The sequence below is a fragment of the Perna viridis genome, chromosome 1, assembly GCF_037379345.1.
Source record: "Perna viridis isolate PV_CMFRI_1.1 ecotype Kerala chromosome 1, ASM3737934v1, whole genome shotgun sequence".
Lineage (NCBI taxonomy): Eukaryota > Metazoa > Mollusca > Bivalvia > Mytilida > Mytilidae > Perna > Perna viridis.
The window spans coordinates 6,293,666-6,316,955 of record NC_142445.1 but is presented as its reverse complement, the minus strand read 5'-3'; the positions used below and the strand labels follow the sequence as shown (position 1 = coordinate 6,316,955).

At 31.8% G+C, this 23,290-nt stretch overlaps 1 protein-coding gene across 4 annotated transcripts in view; it reads left to right on the top strand.

Moving 5' to 3' along the window:
- LOC148627005 (phosphatidylinositol 3-kinase regulatory subunit alpha-like) overlaps window positions 1–23,290 on the top strand; it is a 136,802-nt gene that overhangs the window by 45,593 nt on the left and 67,919 nt on the right. For all 4 annotated transcript variants that reach the window (XM_088565428.1, XM_088565420.1, XM_088565403.1 and 1 more), the window contains one exon: window positions 12,817–12,897. In XM_088565428.1, the coding sequence (XP_088421554.1) occupies window positions 12,817–12,897 (81 nt within the window). The remainder of the gene's footprint in view (window positions 1–12,816; window positions 12,898–23,290) is intronic.

Genomic DNA, 23,290 nt, shown 5'->3' with positions numbered 1-23,290 from the left:
AGCAGTTAACCAACATTATAAAAACTTGGTAATTTCACAATTTCTAGTGACTTCTGATCTTTTGTTTTAATAAATAGGATAAGTGTAATTTGTTTTTCAAGAATTAAAAATGTAATTATAATTAACTATAATTAGTTACAGTTTTTGAAGTGATTCATTGTAATGTGTAATTCAGCATTTTTTTTAAAAATTACTTTCCATATTTTTGTATGTCATTACTAATTACTTTTCAGTTACATGCAATTACATGGTGTCAGGTCCTTAGAAGATTGTACTTAGTGTCAAGTTAGTGGTAAAAAGTCATCAGTTTTAAATGTAGACAATGCTTCATATCAATACTTTTAACTTATCATTGTATCATAATTGTGTAAAAAAAGTCATCAAGTTTAAATGTAGAAAAGTGCATTAAATTTTCAACACACTTAGATTTTATTACCAATATATACTTTTCATATGTTAAAGTTTCATAATTAGATACTGGTAAATTATTCCAAATAAATTTTATAAACATTGAGAAAATGTTTTATAAACAATTCTTAATTTGGCATGAATTTTAAGGTTAAATAACCTTAAATTATAGCAAACATAACCCTGTCTTTACAGCAAAGGAATATTTTAAAGTTTTAAAAGTCTGAAATGTTAATGAGGTGGATAAATATACTTCTGACTTACTTGTGAACCCCAGTGTTTTCTGCTTCTGTTGAAAGACTCTTTTTCATTGCTGTATTTCATTTTTAAATTTTACTCTAATATGAGGAAATACAGATATGAATAATTGTAATTTAATTAATCATTTAACAAATTTTGTGTAATTGTAATTGTAGTTTAATTGAAAAATGTGGCAAGTAATTGGTTTGTAATTAGTTACTAAAGCATGTAATAGACCCCAGTTCAATACTTGACTCAGACTGTGTTGTCTTCCTCAATGTTACTATACTTTCAGCATTATTGTGTACATTTTTATCTTATCCTTTGAATGATACTCTGCAATTCCAATATATCTCTTTCCTAAGTGAAAAAAAAATAAAATCATAAATATCCTAGAATAACTTATGTGTTTGTAGTAGGGATATAGTCAAATAGTATAATACAGAGTGTATAATGCATACATGTAATGCACATCAATGTAAAGGAGATATTCTGTTTGTAAATGACTATTCCACAACTACAGCTATTCAGATATGTTAAAGAGGGCATCCATGCAACAACTAGACAGTGGGTGGCACATGACAAATTTTATTTAAAAAAAAAAAAAAAAATTCATCCATTTTGTGTTGCATATGCATTCTTATTCAAAGTTGAATGTTGGTTTCTGATAAAACTGCAACAGTAGCATTGAAATTCATTGAAAAAGGGAGATAACTATTCATTTTGTGCAAAATTAGGTTGCTCTCTTAGAGAACTTTAAAATTATTTTCTGACATTATCCTAAATGGGAATAAATTGGCTGGTTTTTGCTTTTAAATTATTGGTTTTAGTAGTGAATTTCTCAGAAATTCTATTTAGCTTTAGTCATTTGCTTCAACTATCTTGACCATATTTTCTATTCAATATCTCCTATTACTAACCAAAATGCCTTCCCATTTATCTGTTTGCATTTAATTCTGTCAACAAAAACTAGGTTTCTAGGTCATTTTGAAATTGATTGAATTATTTATGATCTGGTGAGATTTAGTTTAATACAGTTTCTAAATATAGTACTCCAAACCTGTGGGCTTTGTTATAATGACCAATCAGAGCCAAGATATTTGTTGAAAGCTCTCATTACATCTATTTTGTTTTATCACAATATTCAAGCTTTTTTCTTTTTATTGTTAAGGATCATTTTTTTTTAATTCTTTCTTTTCTATGTTTAGAACTGCATACTAAAAGTTTTATTGATCATTACTGTCAAACATGTTCTGCTCTACTATGATGCTGCTATATTCTAAGCCATGGTCTGCCTTGTAAAATTTCATTGCTAATTTATAGAGGTATGCATAAATGGAACTGAATATATATGTCAAGTATAGTTGGGAGTTATTGTTAATTTACATTGAAAGATAATATTTTGGAGCACCATATTTATTAAAAAATTGATTGGTTTTGCAGATAAGAACACTATAAATGAAAAATAATCAAAGATTGATGGACTTAACTATATACCATCAGAAAAAGTCCTGAAAGTAGAAAATCAGAGCTGTTCTATTTTATGCTTTGTAATACCTTTTATATTTTCATTTCTTTGAGGCATAGTATTTTGAATTTGGTTTCTATATAATGATGATTATAATAAAAGAATGAAAAACAAAAACATGAATTGTTTTCATTTTCTTTCAACTGTTATTTTAAGGAATATTCTGTATTTTGGTCTTGAATGATATTATGGCCTTAATTTATTGATTGCAATACATGTATATACTTTAAAACTAACTGGCATGAAAAATTGATACATGTATTTTTAACTGAAAGCAAGTATATGTTATTAAAAAGTTAAGCTTCATTTTGCACTTAAGTGTCCATGTAATTCATACAAGTGCTGTCAAAAAGGATTTGTTTGTCTGCACACATTTCACCTAATGTTATGCAATATTCATTTTTATTATTTTTAATTTCTTTATTTGACAAAGTTAATTTTCAAGGCTGAATGTGATATAAAGCAAATGTACCATTCTTCCTAAAGTTGTAAATGATTACTTCGTGTCTTTGTATATTGGATCTGGGAAACTTATCCACCACAGGGAATATTACCTGAGAAACTTGTCCACCACAGGGAATATTACCACATTAAAGACAGGAGGACCAAATGTTTGCTGTAACAGACTTGTACTTATGAGAAAAATTTAATTTTCATTATCACTGCATATAGAAATATTTGTAACGAACATATTAGGTTTTCCCCTGATCAATAAGACTGTTTCAGCAGGATGATCAAAAATGTGTCAGAGAAAAAGTCCAAATCAATATCCCAGTGACCTAAAGATGACTTCTATTCTGGATCCTAAGAACCCAGCTCTGATCTTAATCATCTTATAAGGAAGACATGAACTTTAGGTGACATTTCATGCAGGAAAGAACTCGAAAAAAACCTTGGTTTTAAAAGCCATGCTTTAATTAGTGGTTATTTACTTCAGAAGATTAAATGCAATTACTACTACTGGTTTGAATTAGATATGCTTTGATAGAATATCAAGGCTTAAAATGACACTTTTTGCAAATTTTCTTGATTGATGTATCTTGTTTAACCCTTAAGCATTAAAACAAGATAGGTTTCTGGTTCAGGTCATTCAGTACATTTTTTAAAAGGCCACACAAGTTTTTTTGGTTGTATAATGTTGGTGTCTGTTAATTTTTATTTATTATATGTATATGGGAATGACTCCTTTTATCTGTCTGCAGATTTGTGCTCAGGCAATAACTTATTTGATACCATATTTGGCTTATGGACATATCACCATTAAATGATGTGTTGTATGCATTCATTACCTCTTTATGACCTTGACCATTGACCTCAAGGTCAAAATTTTTGAAGATTTTTTTTTTTTTTTTTTTCTTTTTAACTTTGGCCCATATATGTGTAACCATGAGACATTGTGTGGCATAAATTCATGACCCCAATATGACCTTGATTCTTGACTTCATGGTCAAAATTATAGGTTTATATATAAGTCCACACATATTTTTGTATGGTGCTATCAACCATGTTGTTGTCATTATCATCTATAGACACTTGGTTTTCTTGCAATAACTTGAATATTAGTTGGTTGATTTCTATTAAATTTTATAACAGATCTCACAATTTTCAACAGCCAAACTAATAATTGTCTAATACTTAAACACAAAGTCTCTTCTGGTTATACATCCATGTGTTATTACCCCAGCATGAATCTGCACAGACAGACTGAATGCTTGTTTTTGTCCCTAATTATAAAACAGTTGGGGCTATGGTTTGGAAACTATGGCCCCAACTGTTTTATAAATAGGGACCAAAAACAAGCATTTCATAGAATTTAACCATTTTTAACTCCAGTTCACGTAAAAGCATAAGAATGTCTATGATATTGTTCCACAATATTCTATACCACAATAGTCAGTCCTGTTTTGGGGTTAGGACTAAAACATTTTAGAAATTTGGTGTATTATGCTGTGCTCCTCAAAGCTCTTTATTCTGTCTTCTATTACAAATCAAACACAGGTTGATATACTCTGAATGAAGAAACTTGATGTTTAAGTGTTGAATAATTATCAGTTTAGCTGTTGAAAATAAAACACTCTTATGAGGCTGACTTTATAGCTGATCTGATCCGAAAGAAAGAATATCTTTTAGCTAGATCCTTTAATCTCAGTTTCCACTATATAGATGACATATTATCTTTAAACAATCCTAATTTTGGGGATTTGATACATCGCATCTATCCCAAAGAACTTGAGATAAAGGAGACTACAGACACTGTAAAGTCAGCCTCATATCTTGACCTACACTTAGAAATCGATGATAAAAGAAAACTATTGGCCTAACTTTTCGACAAACGTGATGACTTTTCATTCAGAATTGTCAATTTTCCTTTCATATGTGGCAACATTCTTTCAGTATCTGCATATGTAGTGTTCATATCACAACTCATACGTTATTCCAGAGCTTGCTGACACTACACAGACTTTTTGTATCGCGCTAGAATTCCAACAAATAGGCTTCTGGAACAGGGTTATGTTGCTACAAAATTGTAGTCATCACTTCAGAAGTTTTATGGTTGTCATCATGAACTTGTGGATCATTACAGTGTATCCATCTGCGCCATGAAAACCGATTTGTTCAATGTGTCATAGTTTTCCTTTCCTCTTTTGTCTACCACGGACTTGACTTATTTATGAGCAACTCGGCGGGTGTTTTTAGAAAAGCAGAGGACACTTACCTTACTGGTGCACCTGGTCCATGCTCCCAGTTTTTAGTGGAGTCCGAGTTGCTCATTTGCGTTCGTTACTTTGTATGTATGATTTTAGTTATTTTATGTTCTTTGTTGTGTATGTCTGTTTTCCATGTCTGGTCTTTGTCCCTGGATTACATTCTTTTGATTACTGCTATAAGCTTGGTTTCCTCTTAGGCCTGAAAATTGTGAAAGGGTTTTCTTACTAACCCTAACTTGGTCCTTTAATTACACCACAATTAAGACATAGAGAACAGCTTTATGTTCTCAATGTGGGGATAGAACTCAAAAGTCAAACAAATTTTTTTCGTTTCCAAGACTGTCTAAGTCTCTGTTAGTGGATTTGTTTATAGATACCAGAGTCCTTGGTTTTCACCTTTTTATTCACTATGAATTTGGTCTATTAACAATTTTATGCATGACCAGTGACTATTGGAGTTATGGTGCCTTCAGCAGCTGTATGATAAGAAGATGAAGAAGGCAGGATAGAAATCAATAGATGTCCCAGTAACCTATACATGACATTGGGTGACAGATGCAGCTGACTACAAATTCATCTTTATGGACATTTCCAGCAGTGGTTTAATAGTCTTGGTGATAGGAAACCTCTTGTTATAATTAATCTCAAACATGGAACTCTCTACAAGAAAGAAATACATCTATTGACCTACTGAACTGGAGGTGGTGACTTATGACTCAAAATATCCATTTCTTACAAATGATAGTTGTCTCCTCCTGGTGTTGATTTCCAAGGCTCTTTGGTCATCAATTACAGTACAGGATTTTTTTTGTTACATGGTTAAAGTTTTCAATAGTTCTTAATGTGCAGAAGATATATTTATTTTCATTTGATAATGTAAAATTCTTTTGGTTACGATAAAACATTAAAAATCATTTGACATTGTTCATTTGAAGGTTCCTATCAGGAAAATCTGCCTTATCATTTGACTTGTTATTTTGGTGTTTTATATCAGCTGATGTATCATACCTAGCTGGCAATAAGTATTAGTTTTACCTTGATTTCCCTTAAAAAAACTTTAAATTAGCTGCTAGAACTTAGCGTCTCTTAAAAGATCAAGTTAACTTTTCATAATATTTATGTTTTTAATGAAATTGTTCACATACTTTGCATGCTTATATGCATCTTTGATTCTGATCTGATTTGAATAAAGGTGGCTTTGTAGAAAGGGGTGACCTGGTGAAGGGCAAGTGTCAAGGTAAAACAAGCTAGAACTTGCTTGGGTAGGTTAATAAGTCATGGTTATACTTATGTTCGCTCATTGAAGTCCTGTGAACTGGAAATAAGATCAAGGTATGTTTCCTTTGTGAAACATGCTCTCTCTTTGTTTATGGTCAAGTAGTAGCGACAGATGGGTTAGTGGGGCAGAAAATTACTTGGTTGCTTTGTTCACATGCAAGGCTATGTGGAGGTCACTCAAGTTCTATGGGGTTGTTTTGACTTTTGAACAAAGGGGGCAAGAATTTTGATTTATTTTAAACCTGTAATTTTGTAATATGGCTCCAAGAGAAATGAGCCATCATGATCAAACAATGGAAACCTAACATGCCTCTACTTGACCCAGTTTTGTAATGATGGAATCAATTCTAAATTTGGTCTGTGGGCGGGCATCATTAATTTATTGATGAATGAATAAAACACAAGTACAGATGGGTCATTAATCTTTTATTATCAATGAATAAAAGGCTTTTTTCAAGGATATTTTCTAGAATTAAAAACTTACTGATTAGTTAATTAAGCTGAAGATACAAAGATACAGTAATGGAAGCATTACTACTGATTTCTAATTATTTCTTAGTTCTGTTAATGTTAATGATTCAGCTGAGTGACATTTACATTGGTCATAGTTATATTTTATAAGTTAGGTACCATCAGCCATTAATCATTGTCAATGACAATAGTATGGTGCCAGAGACTGGAACTGAGTAAGTACCAAAACATGCCCATTATATTGTTTGTTATCAATGACTATTCTGTGTTATTGTTTTAAGCATTTACTTTCAATTATTAGAAAGTCTGAGTGCAGAAAGGTATCTTCACTAAGTGAACTTTTTTAGGCACTCATTTTCACTTATTGAGAAATCTAAGTAGTGCATTTTTCAACTGAGATAGTGCTTCAAGCGATTACATATAAATTTCTTTTATTTTGAGCAACATTAATTGTATTTTCAAATAAATAGATAAAGTTTTCCTAAGTGTTGCATAATGGGTGATGATGTAATTTGATGTAAAAATCAGTTAGCCGTTTGTGGGAATTTGAGGTTTAAAATTTTTTTTTTAAATGTTTGATGCAAATCTGAAATCTAGAGTGTTGCAATTTGGCGTAAAAGAATGATATTCTGATTTATAGGGTATTAAAAAAATAATAAGTACTACAAATCTGGATATTGAATTGCTATGTTCATGTTGTGAACCTTATGCTATATTAACATGGAATAAGATTTCACTGTATTTTCAACCATTTTTGGGCATGACAACTAAATTCGAGCAGTTTATTTAATTATCACATTTATTTCAAAAATTGCTTGTCGAAAATAACATAAGGACAACTACATAAATTGAATTCCACATGGAGCGGGAATCACATGAGCTTAAATTCACACAAGTTTCATGCCTATTTAGACTGTAAACCTGCTTATATATCACAGAATGAATTATCAATAATATTACTATAGTTTTTTCTGGTCATAAGGACATTGTAATGTTTAATTCATTTTTGTGCTTGAATGACACAAGTTATTGTTGTTTGACCCAGTAAAACTAGCCATTGGATATTTTTAATGATACTGGTAGGTTATCTATCATATTATTATCAATTCAATCCATAAAGGGTATTTTCTTGATATTTTGACTTTGATGGAAAATTCAGTTTGGATGAGCAGTATTATTTATTTTTTCTTCAAAATGCATTTGGTGAAATAATTACTCAAATTCACCTTAGGTACTTACAACTAAATAATGAAGTAGCACTCTAGCTAAGAATCATGCAAAATATTATTCATGGTAAAAAGCCTACATATTTTTATTATTTTTGATGTTTTGTTTAAATTGCCATAGTAAACAGAAATTAAAATTCAGTTTTTCACATAACCCGTGTTCTTATGGGATAAAAATAATATAGAATGCACTGTAGATTTCAAAATTATGGGAGATAACTCTGTAAATGACTCTCAAATACAGTAGAATCTATTGGATTTTCAATGTTAATTATTTCCTAAGAGCAGGCAGATTTGAATGAATAATTACAAATTACATAGTATAGACCCCACAAAACAACTTAATTACAAAAATAAAAATATGTAGCCTTTTTTTTAAAAAAGGGGTGTATCACATATTTCAGATTTTGCATGCATCTTACAAAGACTACTACTTAATTCTTTGTTTTTTCTGGGTTTTAAAATAAAATTTCTTGACAATTTTATGAATGGAGAACCTTTTTATCATATGTCAGTAAAAAGTTCAAACTTACTAGGTGCATAGAACTTTGTGAATGATTTGAATGGACTTCAGTAAATTTCCTTTAGTTAAACTAAACTTTGTAATAGAAAACAGATACTGCATGTATTATAATTTCTATAATTAAAGAAAGCATTTCTTGTCTTGTTCAGTTTATGCAGCCCAGTAAAAAAAGTTCTTGAATTGACATATAAAAATATATTTTTGAATGTCCATATATGCAAGTAAGGTTTCTGAGGTCTGTTCCTGGCAATCATACCTCACATAGCACTGAGAGGGGATGTTGTTATATGCAACATCTTTAACTATACAATCAATTTTGATGAAACTTTAAGTGAATTGATTTATAGTCCAGTAGAAGAGGAAGAGGATAGTGAATTGATTTATAGTCCTGTACAAGAGGAAGAGGGTAGGGAATTGACTTATAGTCCAGTACAAGAGGAAGAGGATAGGGAATTGATTTATAGTCCTGTACAAGAGGAAGAGGATAGCTTTTCTTGTTAATACAGATTTTATGGTATATGTATTGACTTTTTCACAAAGCCAATATGATAATAACTATAACCTTCATTAATGTCACTGCAACTTATTTCCCTATCCAACAGAAATGTCCTATCTTAATGTTTTATGTAGTTTTTGACAATAATTCTCTCCTTTCCCTGTAAATGTAGCTCTAACTAGGTTTACTTATAGTTAATGAAATATGCAGCTGTGGCCATAATTTAAGGTGTGAGCAGAGATTGTATACCAGTGAACTATTTTAGAGTACAACTGTAACGGATTTAACTTATCTATTGAACTCTGGTTGACTGCAATTAAATATTCTTGTCTCATAAAAACATATTTAAAGGCAAAAAATATATAGGTTGTATTCTATAATTAGAAGGAGTTTACAGCAGTAACCTGAACATACTTCTAACAATGATTCAGTTTCTTTTATTTATGTTTATATGTTCTGGGTATTTCTTCTCCTGAAGGCTACCATGAACCATCAAAAGTAGGCCTTGTTTTTTAGGGTCTGTATAATAGCCATCAGAAGTAGGGCTTTTATTTTGGACTATATCCAAGAGTGTATGAAATTATTTTTGCTTATACTTGGAGAGTCATTGGTCACTAGAAGTAGGTCTGAGGTGACAGTAGTTGAGAGTGATCCTGGTAGGACTAAGATGTCAGTAGTTGAGATTGATCTTGGTTCTTTTAATATTTCCTATTAGTTGTGCTTTGATAAATTGAAGCTAATATCTCTGATCATTTTACTTCAAACTACTTAATAAGTTCTATGATAAAAATATCTCTGGCTAAAAATTGAAGAGAATATTTTGTAGTTTCTAAACACTCTTAGTGGTGAATTATGCAGTCTTATTACTGTATTTAATTAAAGCTTATTTCCATTTAAAGCTCTTGTTATATACACAAATACTGTCATTTTCATAGTGTTTTTTTTCACTTTGTTTATGCCTCCTAAATTGGGATTGCAGAAGTAACCTACATGATCATTGAACTAATTACTCACATGGTAGGTTGAATTTAGTATTCACATAATCTTTGAATTGAGTGCACATATGGCAATTGAACTAAGTACTCATGTGGTGATAGAACTTAATACTCACATAGCCATTGAGCCAAGTACTCACATGTGATTGAATTGTGTACTAAATGGCCATTGAAACTTAGCACTAAAGTGGTCATTTAACTTAATATTGACATTTGGCACTCACATGGTCATGTGGTCATTGTACTCACATGGTCATGTGGTCATTGTACTCACATGGTCTGAAACTTTACTTACATAGTCATGGAATTGGTTATCACAGTCACTAAAGATTGTACTCACATAATTCATGGAGCAGTGTACTGACTTTGTCATGACATTTTGTAATCCCACATCATTGACACAGAACTCACATGGTCATTGAACATTTTACTCACATGGATTTGGTACTGACATAGTCTTACTATCGTAGGGATGGAAACTCATACTTGAATATTAATGGAGCTGTATATGGTCTTGAAATGTCATGATACATTGTACATGCATAGCTATTAAATTCTGTACTTGGGCTGACATTCAACTTGTTGAAACATAATAGTTTGTATACAGTAAGTCACAAAACTTATTACTCACATTGTCATGTGAAAAGTCGTTCATGTATGTGTAATATTATAGAAGAAAACCATCTATTTAGCAATTAAGTCTTTATGTATCAAATACTGTGGCTGTAATGACTTTACCATTTTGGCTTCTTGAAGGAAAAATATGAACACATTTATAAGTTAAGTCTAAGTTTTAATGTAATACTAATTGAAATGCCTGCATGAGCCTCAGAGGCAGGTGCATCTTTCCATCACAAGAATCTTCCATCTTTGCCCTTTATTCAATGTCTTGCTGTTTGTAAGGACTGATTTCATTTGTATTAACACAGCTGACCCATTTATATTCAGTTCAATGATCACAACATATTACCTAAGGCCACTAATAATTTTCAAATTTTCAAATCAACTGTTGTCTTTCATGTCCTATGCTATAAAACTGAAATCGTGAGTTGAACTGGTAATGTAACAATGATAGATTAATATTGAATCAATTAAAATTTTATTATCAACAGAATTGGCATAATAAGAGAAGTAGGTTAGTGGGTCAAATGTTCAGTAGACGATTAATTACAGAAATAATGCATCAGTAGGCATGAATCCTCTTAAGACATATTCTCCTTAGATTCTTAGATTTGTTATGAAGTGGAAAATGTCAGGCTTCTGTTATAAAGTATTGATTTTTTTTCGACATTTTTAAGATTTGTGATAACTAAGTGCTTCATCAGCAAGTTTTTTCTTTTTATTTTAAGGACCTAGTAACTCAAACAGATATGTCATGCTCATCAGGTGGTTTTCTTTTTAATGTCTGACAATTAGGAGATAAAATTTCTGTCAGTTTACAGATCTTGTCATAATTATTAGCTTATTGATATGAAAGAGAAATAATCACTTAGCAGTTTAAACTTGGTATTTAGCAAACAGCTTAAACTAGACAAAAAAGAACCTATGGCTAGTAAAATGAGAAAATATAATTTAGCTAACAATATATATAATCCAATGTATATTGTGACAAAATTTCTTACCCCTCAGTCGAAAAGGCTGAAAAAAGACCCATCTTTTAGGACTTTTAGTCTTTTTTTCTGATGTCTTTTTTGTTCTATGGATATCAGCATGAGGTATGCCTAGTCATCTAAGGAACTACGAATATCTCATTTTAACCCTACCAAAACACATAAGGCATTAGTAGCACCAATAGTATAATACAGTTTAGTTATTACAGTGGATTCCTAAATTAGAGGTCAATAACAATTAAATAGCACTCCTTGAGTTAATCATATGTCTGGTTGATTTTGATTTGTCTTGATATGTTTTTCAAACTAATTATATTTGTACTAGTTAAATGTATTCTGTCAAGAAGGTTAATTAGGTATTTACTTAAAGGTAATGGGGCATCAGGTTTAGGCCAGGTTATGGATCAACTCTGTACCTTTTACCCTGTTGGTGTCAAGTCATACCCAATTGCTACACGGTCTTGAGGCATCAGGTTTAGGCCAGGTTATGGATCAACTCTGTACCCTTTACCCTGTTGGTGTCAATTGCTACACGGTCTTGAGGTGTCAGGTTTAGGACAGGTTCTGGATAAAACATTTATCCTGTGGATGTCTTAAAGTATTCTATACCCACATAGCAACCCTGTATACTTAACCTCATGTCATACCCAAAACCTACAGAGTTATGAGGTGTCTGGTTTAGGACGGATCAGCCTTTAACCCTGTGGGTGGGAGTCATAATGTACCCTATACCCACATTGCAACCCTGTATCTTTTACCCAGTTGGTATCATATTCTACACTATAACTATTCAGTCATGGGGTAATAGGTATGGGAAAGTTTCTACATCAACCACAGGGACTTGCTCCCACTGTCAGATTTGTTGCCCCACTAAAATAAAAACCTTTACAAGGGTGATCCCAGATTTTGGGTGCCTCGCTTCAACTCAATTTTTTTTTCATATAAAATCAAATTTATCAGTATTTACTGCTCAGCAGTCGCTTGACAAATGATAAATCTAATGAATAAACACTTTTATCACCATCAAATACTTATAATTAAATCAATACAAAGATTTGAACATTCAAACTCTATATTTCTACAATCGCTTGGACCCAAAGTGAAAGTACTGTGATCTGAAAATACATGTACTGTGATATTTTAATTTAAAATCTGAGTTTCCTCAATTGATCAAAAATACTTTTTAAAGTAGAATAGGTGTTGTACAATCCTGTTCAAGGTGCTCTTAACAATAATTGTGACTGTATAACTTTTTAGATTGTCTATAACAACTGAACTGTTTCATTTTTAAATATTTGCAACAGTTTTGTATTTATATTTTTTTTTATTTCAGAGACAGCAGCACCTCCACCAGCCCCACTTCCTCACAGATTATTGGATTGTTATTTTGTCAAGCCTGTTATCTGCTCTTACTGTAAGTATTCTTCTATAAGTTATCTCCCTTAACCTTAGAATAGGGCCATATTGATATGATATTGGCAGCTTTGTATCTTATGGATGTTCAAGTCAAGACAGGGACTGATAGGATGGTGCCTATGAGTAGCATCATGCATTGCATAGTTATAGTGGAAATAAAACTGGCAGAAACCTACCATGATGAGAACAATAGAAGTCAAGCTCTCATTTAGTTGAGGCGGAGAAGGGAATCAATGTTTATTGTTGTTGATAATGACCTTTAAAGTCACTTTATAATGAAAAAGGGTTAAAATTTAATTTAGAATATTATTTGTAAACAAGAAATTATCATAAAAAAACAAAACACTGTGTGAAAAAAATAATCAGATAAAGCCTAGATCATTAATTGAAATGATTTTGAATGGGGTGTACGTTGAATAAAAAATGGATCATGACTTGTGTTTGTTAAAAAAAAAATTTGGGAAAAAATATTTGTTAAAATAGAATAGGTTTTGTACAATCCTTTTCAAGGTGATCTTAACAATAATTGTGACTGTATAACTTTTTAGATTGTCTATAACAACTGAACTGTTTCATTTTTAAATATTTGCAACAGTTTTGTATTTATAATTTTTTTTATAAACTGCAAAAATTGATTTGGATCAAAATTTAAACAGGAGATATTTTGAAATTTTCATTCAATACCAATCAGTGATGTAGGAGGACTATAGGTTAAAAGGTATATTCCCAACCCCGTGTAGCTGAATGAAGAACAGACGGACACTCCATCACTTTATACCCTCACTTTACATGTGGGGATATAAATATAACATAGATGGCAAAGGGAAAATTACTATCCGTAAGTCTGAAAGCTTTAATCAAAAAAGATACAAAATGTAATTGTTGTAGTGTATATCTAATATTTTAGATGTACTTGGAAAATTTTCAATTGCCAGTCATTTTTCATTGTTCAATTATAGCTGTGTGTCACAAGTACTTGTTTCTTTCACTATCCACACATACCCCAAGAAAGATTCTTCTCTGGGTATACATGTGTGGACATTGATAGAAACAAGGGCCTGTGCTATGTGGAGGTACTGTAGGAAAAAAATGATAGTTCAAAATAATACTTAGATAACAATTTTAATCATTAAATGGGTAAAAAAAAGTTGGAACATTTTGTTTCAAAAAGATCCTATGACCTAACCCCTCCTCAGTTATAACATGGTTTCTTACAAAAAACCTTAACTTGTGATGAATCAGGGTGTCATATGCTTTTGCATCTTAATCAGAACACAGCATCATACATTTGCATATAACCTATTCCAAATTCAAAATTTGTGAGAATTTTTATTCTAAGGCACGATTACAAACAAGAATGAAGCTAGGTCAACTATACATGTACAGTACATGTATATTCTACGTTATCACCTTTGACCCTCTTATTTTACATTCACATGTATACAATTATGTATGTGTGCAGTGTCGTCAAGTATTATTAAAAGTTTCAGTGAATATCTTCAGTATGCGGTATTGGAGGATAATTAATTTCATTGGAATCTAGAAACACTTAAAATGAAATAATTCTGGATGATCCAATTTCAAACAAGGAAATATCATCATAGCACCAAAGTTCACTACCAGTTTCAGTAGTTTTCAAAATCCAAAGAAATCCCTGTTTTACTAATCTGTCAGGCAAACAGCACCACCTACACTTGTTGTTTACCATACATGTTGTTAGCATTTTTCACAAGTCATATGTTATCCATATGTGAATGTCCTTCGTATTTGATCATTTTCCGTGTCAGAAACAACAACACCCTATCACAGTCATTTTCCCTTTTTGAGGGAAGAAAACTGCAATGAAATAGGAGATAATTTAACTCAGGTAGGTTTCTGCCTGAAAAAGTGCGTCTAATGAAGACAGAGTAACACTGTGAGTGGCATAGCTAGAGTGGAAATAAAAAAAAATTGTGTCCAATGAGGACACTGTAACACTGTGAGTGGCATAGCTAGAGTAGAAATAAAAAAAAGTGTGTCCAGTGAGGACACTGTAACACTGTGAGTGGCATAGCTAGAGTGGAAATAAAAAAAAGTGTTTCCAGTAAAGACAGAGTAACACTGTCAGTGGCTTAGCTAGATTGGACATGAAAAGTGTGTTCTTTGTGCATTATAATTCTAAATAATATAAAAGTATGAGTACTATTTTGGACCCCCACTCAACAAGTGGATGGTATATTGGAATCACCTTGTCTGTCTGTCCATCTGCCTGGAAAAAAAATTTGGCATAAAAAACTTTGCTTCCACTGAACAGATTTAAAATTTAGTATGTGGCTTTAAGTAAATGGTGCACATATTGTAAGTAATTTTAGTTGCCCTGTGATTCACGGGCTTGCTCATTTGTTAATATATAGAATTATTTAGAAGGAAGTCTCAGCACCGACTCGACTTATTGATTTTAAATTTGGTATGTAGCTTTATATAGATGTGGTATAATTTGTAAGCATACACCGTCTGATGTCAACTTTCTGTACAAGTGGGGTATGCAACTTCATGTTCTTGAAAGGAATGTCTCCTGGGGTCCACCTTTTGCCTATGATACCAACTGGTTGCTGTAGTGAGATTATTGTTACTTGAATAGTTTTTTGTTTTGTTTTCAAATATGTCATAATGCATATTCTATACTGATTTTTGTTTTGCCTTGACCAAAGGGAGGGGCAGACATAAAAGCCTTGACACAAAGGAGGGGCAGACATAAAAATACAACTTCTTTTTGTCACTTTCTAGACTAGTATGTAAATGAAACATCAATCTGTGAACCGATACTTCTAATGTAACTACCCAGTACATGGAAGTGCATAATAATTAGACACATTGAGCTCACAGATAGTTTCATTAAAGATGATAATAACTGTATTTTGACCAAAGCTAAATCTCCACTATCAGGTTTTCATAATGCATTTTTTGGTTGACACTATTTTTTGACCTGTTAGATCAATTACTAAAACCTACATACCCTACTGAAAAAATGGAGAAAGAAAAAAAATGAATTTTAAATGTTACCTTTCTGTTAGCATTTTTTTTCTAGCAGTTAATAATTAAAAAACAGTAGATAAAACAGACCAAAACCTATTAAATTGTTGTTAACCTGAATTTCACCCCATTTTCACCTGAGAAATACCTATGTCAGCAGATTAGACCTGTCCTCATTTAAGTAAAAAAGATACTTTGATTGTATCAGCTGATGTTAATTGGAATTCTCTTGATGTCATTAGCCACACTTCTGTTATTGATGTTGTTTGCTTTGTTCTCAATAATGTTCTCCAAGACTGGTCTAGACCACAACTTTTATAGAATGATAATATCCCAAAATGAAGCAATTCAAATGAATTATCACTTGTCATTCTTGTTTTTCATGATAAAAAAGTGCCATTATAAGGAACTAAAAATTGACATTGACATTCTCTTATCAGCTGATTTCTGATCTAGTTTTCAGACAGATTTTATTCATATATTTTAGAAGATTATCATTGTAAGCACTTAATATCCTGATAAAACTTTGTTTCTTCTATTTTACACAAGAGCAGCTCATAAAACTTATAGTTCTAATTTACTGTTATGGCAATTCTCAATAGTTCATGACACTGTTTTAGAGTTCAATTTACTTAATTTGTAATATGATCTAAAAATTTGATCTGTTGAACTTTCAACACTCCTGTTCGAAAAATGATTTTTGTTGTATTCAAGCAAGTTATTTTCAATACTGATAAACTATTGTTATGCCTTTTCTTGTATGTCAATATGGGGAAATTTTAGGATAGATCTTGAAGATGAAATTTGATATGGTTTGGCTTAAGTTGTAGCTTAGGGTGCTTTCAAAATTGATGGTAGGCAACAATTTTTACCTGCTACATAAAAATATTTGCTGTACTGCCTACATGTATGCTTTTACTTAACTTTACAATGATGTGTACCGAGAGGGAGCCACCTACTTGGGGGTTTATGGCCAACAACTTTGTGTTCTAAGTATTCTTTTTGCCCTGCAAAAAAATTAGGGGATTACATTTTTTTTCTGTCTGTTCATCTGTATTTTTTGCCAGGGGATAGGTTAGTGCTGAAACTTTTATAAATGTATTCAGTAGTCACAAAAATGATTATGGTAATTTAAGTAAATGATAGTTTGAACTTTCGAAGATATTTTGTAAATTGTTGGTTCCTGACAGGAAGTTAATGAGTACTGACCTGATTTTTGTTTTACTAATTCAAGTGCAGATTTTACCATTATGATTTTTTTTTCACTCTGTAATTGTAAATTTTTAAAATCAGGTCTTGAGATTATGGTACTAATCAGGAGAAGATGACATTTTTGTTGCTTATTTTTAAAATCATTTGTTTGGTTATCAAAAGAAAAACATAAATTATGAAATTTTTCAAAATTAATTTGTTTATTTATCCTTATATTTACTGAAGACTGTAGCTACTTAAGTTCTGAATAAATGTATCTCTGATGATTGTGACTTGTCTAATTTATGTTCCTATTTTCACTGTGTCTTTATAAATCCTTATTCAGTGTTTTTGCAAAAATGAGAACATTTATGGGAAATTTGAGAACTCTGTAGACTCAATGACGACAAAAGGAGTGCCCAATGTGCATTTGAGGGCCATGACAGGCCATTGTGGAGTGAAAAAGCTAAGAATCAGACAAAATTTGCTTTGTTTACATTTGCTTTTCATGAATGATTGTGAAAATGCTAGACTTTTACCTCTGTAAACAAGCAACTGCTTTTAGCTTGATCATAATAGGACCGATGCTCATATTGCTATACAGATAAACTAAATCATCATTCATATCATAACAATTTAATTAGGCTACCCACTTATTTTCTCAGGAAATAACCTTAACAAACACTGGTATTAGAAAAACAGTGGATCTGGCATTGGAACTGTAAAACCTGAGGGGTTAAACACACTGATGTTAGTCAATATGACCCACTTCCTCCAAAAATTCTACATGATAATAGATCTTATGTAGGTAAAGATGTTAAGATGACATTGGTTTTAGGTTATTTTACTGTGGCTGTCATCATGCAGCATCACTCAAATTAAAGCAGGAAGTAAATTACTGAATAACTTGTTCCATACTATTTCAGGATATTGAGTAGTGGAATAGAATGGGTTCTTATTGCGTGTATTAGACATGCAGTTATGGTAGCTGTGAGTTCCTAGTTTGTTGTAGTTGTTCAGATGTACCAAAGGGTGTAACATCACTAGCATGCCATTAAAGTCATCAATAAGTTCTGATGATTTTGCTATTTAAAGCATTTCTTAACTATTCCTAAATAAAATCATTTCTAATACAAGGGTCATCACAGATTTAAACATTCATGAAATTTGAAAATGAAAGTTAAATGCAAGTTGTTTGTTTTTTGTATGACAGATGGAAAACAATAAGTTTTCATATCAGGTGGCTACAGAAATTATTCCTCTAAAATCTCAATTGTCCCCACACTAGACATCTGTGGTTATGTAAACAAACTGTTTGATGTGTATAAATCTCTTTATAGATATACAGCTAATTTTAGATTTTTTGTTTGCATACCCTTCTACATTTAAATCTTGAAATATACAGCTTTTAATTTTGCTTATCTAGTCAATTTTGGTGACTTCAATATGCCTTATTATACATGAAATTGAACCACTTGTGATGGTTTTATGTTCAGTCAGTTTAGTTTTACTCTATGGTCCATTATTGGACATTATACATTCCATTGCAAATAATACTTTTAAGCAGGTGATTGAAAATCTATATGACTTTTTTACCATTGGCCCACCATTCTACATTTTTACATTTTTTTACAAATATCATGGGAGAAACTGACTCCACCTTTAGTCTATTCTTGATTTAAACCATTTCTCACTGCTCACTGATGCTCGCTTGTTTTAAAATCTCAAGTGGAAAATAATTTAAACCTCTGTTAACTGAAAGATAATCTATACATCACATTGGCACAGTTGTACACATCATCCTACATTTTAGCCACAGTTAGCTTTGCTGAAATTACATTTTTCAAGACTTAATATTTTTTAGGAAAATTTTGGTATTTTTTTTGTTACTTTATGCTGTGAATGGTACCTATTTATGAAATCTGTAATCCAAAAGTATAGCATCAATATTATTCGAACTTAGCACTGTGTGTTACATATTCAGAATGTGAACCTCCTTTTATTGACAAATTTTGTGTAATATTTGGTATGCATTTTTACCTGTTGAACTCAGTTATTTTTTATTCCTGGATTTTCGACCTGACAGACCAGTAACAGGTTGCAGACTTGCTTTGTCTGTAGTGTACCAGAAACAAGACTAGAGATTGCCCTTGAAACATCTTGTTTCATGTGAGCTTAGTCGTAAATTAACTTGTTGGAGTTACTGATGTACATAAAAGGTTTTAATGCCTAGTGAATGAACTCTAGATTTGATTTCTTAGTTTTGCTCTCATTAGTTTGTAAAAGTTTGGCTGAAATTGCCAGATTAGTTGGTCCTAACTGCAAAAAAAAAGAAAGAAATGCAGTCTTATAATGGTTTGGCCCAGCTGATGCTGATAAAGGGTAGTTTTCTACATTTTTATATGATAACCTGAATAATAGTTTTTGGATCTTGATATACTTTTACCAAGTTTTAAACCTTTAAAGGAGGGTCAGTATTGATTTTGGGGCTATGGCTCTTTCAAGTTTGGAATTAAAGGCCAAACAGAAACATTTCATTAAAATGAAAAAGTATTACCTTATGGATTTCTTTGACATTTTACCAAAATGTTCTGTACCACAAAAGACATACTGGAATAACCTTTTGGTGGTTAAACAGCACTAAAATCAGTAGATTTTCATGTTAAAAAACAATGGTAGGAGTGAAATAGTATAGATCTCCGTGAATGTGTACTGTAAGGTTCCATATCTCAAAATCAGGGTTTTGATTGATTTAAGAAATAAATTACGGAAACTCCATTTTACCATTGTTTTACTACAGGCTGACATGCCGCATAATTTTGCCCCAAGCGGTAGCGAGGGATAGAATATCGGCAGAAATGGTCAGCCTGTGGTTAAACAATGATAAAATTGAGTCTCTGTGATTTATTTCAATGCTAATAGGATAATAACTACTTTTTTACATTTTCGTGACCTATTACGGTAACCTTAGACCTGCCATATTTGGCTGTACACTTTTCACTAGCTATATCTGTTGAAATGATGGCTAGTGAAACTTTGCTTTGTATTTTTTATAATGGAGGAAATGGTGGTTTAAGTAGAACGATGTTAATTATGGCAATAGTCATTTGCATGATAAGGTCACAGCGTTCACTTATGGACAGGTACAATGTTTCATTCATTGACGATTGTTATAGTTTGGTTTCATATATGATGACGTTTTGGCACGAAACGAACGCGTAAGTGATTTTTACTGAATATGATAGAACTTTTCTAATGCATAACGTTTAATATTTTTATTAAATATGAATTTGATGTTCATTCACACTACTGAAATGAATGAAAAGAGCTTATACACACCAGAATGTTACGTGTGTTTGTTTACATGATTAAGGTGGGCAGTAATATACACACATACAAGCCACGCCCAATAAGTCGTGTGCTGCTCATATAGCAATCAAAGATTGACCACAATTATGGTCTCAAAACCTGTTAAGGATGTCATATTAGAATTCTTGGGTTATTCCCCTCACTGTTAAAGAAGGGACTAATTGCAAGCTTTTTGTAAAATATAATAATGTCAAGCATTTACAGTGACGACAATCCAAATTATGAGCTATATCGTGTTTAAATGTTACGTCCATACTATGAACTGTTTCGGGTTTGAACTCCACTGTCATATCAGTTGTGGCTTGGAAAGCATTTTATTTTAGATATGTATTACTTAAGAGCGATTTGTTGAGATACGCTATGTAACCACAGATTGATCAGTTTTTGTACTTCAGTTGCTCTCAAAGTGCACATCTGTTGTCTGACATCATTGTCATCCATTTTGTGACAATATTGATACTGTAACATGACTGTGTTGTAATATGTAAATGATTTTAGACATCTACCGACTTCCTTGTTTATGTGATTATTTTTAGTTATAGCTATTATTCCGTTTATTTTATTTTTTTCTGTTAGCTTGTGTCAGACTGGCTGATTTTTATTTTGTTTTGTGCAATACTGTGATGGGTTGTGTAATGTTCAAACATTTTGCACGTCTGCCGTTTACTTCCTGTTTATCTTCATAGCTGTCCATTACTTAATCTTGTGTTGAGTCTTGCATCATGATGAGATGATTTCAATCATGACTTTCTTATGCTTTAAAACAGAAGACCACTCTTCCAAATTTTACCATCTCTTTATTCCATATATTCACTTCTGATTTTGCCAATTTTCACATTTTTTTGTTTGCTTTGTAAGTAGTCCTTGAGATTTACACCCAAACATTCACTGTGCTACAAGTCTTATATGTCGACTAAAAGTCAAATGTTGTGACATAATTTTTCTCTGATTAACTGGACATATGTAAACCAATCGGTATACATGTACATGCCTTTCTTTTTGTTCTTCCTCCAGCAATGTTCATACAATTTAATTCAGTAGAACATCTTCACTCAGTTGAAATACAACTACCAGCATGGTCACTACTTTGGGTGAAACTTATGCTATTTAGAATGTAACATGCCCACTCAAATTTATGGGGATTTTTTAGCCATTATATAACTTATATGGAGATCTAAACACCAACTGAACTCCTGGTCATGTGATAATTGTGGTTACAGACAGTTATATTAGGTTATTGCATGACATCTTCATGACTTACTAAATACAGATAAACAGTTAATGGCCTCATTTAATTATAAAAAAAAAATATCTTTTTTTATATAACTTGCAGAAAACCATGAGCACATGGTTGTTTGTTGACCGCAGGTAGGTAACAACTCGGTCAAATGATTGTGGCAGTGACAGGCACTTGTAATAAGATAGAGTAGTCTGTCACAATATTATGGTAAAATAGGAACATTAAATACATGTATGAAGTTTGTGGTTTACCACAATATGTTGGTGGGTGTGTGTTTTGACAAGGATAATTTTTTGACCACCTTAATGTTTAAAACTTATGGTTTTTTCAAAGAATCATATAAATATTCAGATTTATTACGTAAATATCTGGAAAAGAAATGATAATAAAACAACTACAAAAAGCTGATAGCCAGACTATTGCGCATCAATTCAGGAACTTTTTACTGACAATTTTCTTTGTATGCTTATTTTTTTGCTTACAAAGTAAGTTTGAAACTGGTTACATAATCACTGCTGAAATCAATAGATTAGAATATTCTGTTATTTTGGTCACTACAGAGGCATGTGATTTGTTGAATTTTTACTTTAGGTTTGCTTGTACCTGAAGATGCTTTACTTTGAAAATGTGCAGGGGTTGTAAAGGCAGATTAGGGAATATATGCATGTGATGTAAGCCTATTATTCCATGATTATAACCTTGTCTCATAACTAGGACATGAGTAACAGTCTGCCTGAACTGAGTATATGGATTTATCTAAAGCCATTGAGTATTTAAACAAACTGACCACATGTTTTTAGAGACTATTGTTGCTTAACTTAGATTGGGTTGTCTTTATACTAGATCAAGGGTAGAGCTCTCTCTATTTATGGAGTTGATGGTTCCACTAGAGTCTCATGTCAAGTCATGCTGGTATTAGTTTGAATTACTTCCAATGCAAATATTGAATCATTAGGAAATGAAATCCATTAATGATTCAGAAATTGTTATGTTGGTGTTGGGCTTTTCTAAAAGAAGCAGTAAGCCCAGCATTACCAAGGATAGCAGATAAAAACCTTCTTTATCCTGTCATTATATTATTATAGTGCTATAGAAATTTGTGAGATTTTGTTGTGATTTTAAGTATGTTGACTGTATAGTAGACTTGCTACAAGTCCCTTTTCTTTATATAAAAAAATATATGAAAAAGTTTATTGATAGAATGTATCCCTCTGATAGCAAATCTACTAATTATTACAGGAGAGGGGTTTCACAGAAATTAGTAGTGGTGTTATCAAAGAGGTTAATTGCATAGATTTTCTGTGTCATATGTAAATAATAAAGAGGGACTTGTAGCAAGTCTAACTGTATAGTCAGTTATATACCTTTGTAGATTGTTTTTATCCATGCAATTGTGTTCTGTTGTGGAAAGCTATGAATAATTCTGCAAATAAGTAAATGTATTTTCTTTTAAAGTTAGCAGTTTTAGTAGTGTTTGCTATTTATGAGCATTTCTAAAATTTCAGACATAATGACAGCAGTGTTGAAATCTTTCTAATAAATGTGCTGACTCAGCAAAATCAGTGATTAAGCCTTTTAA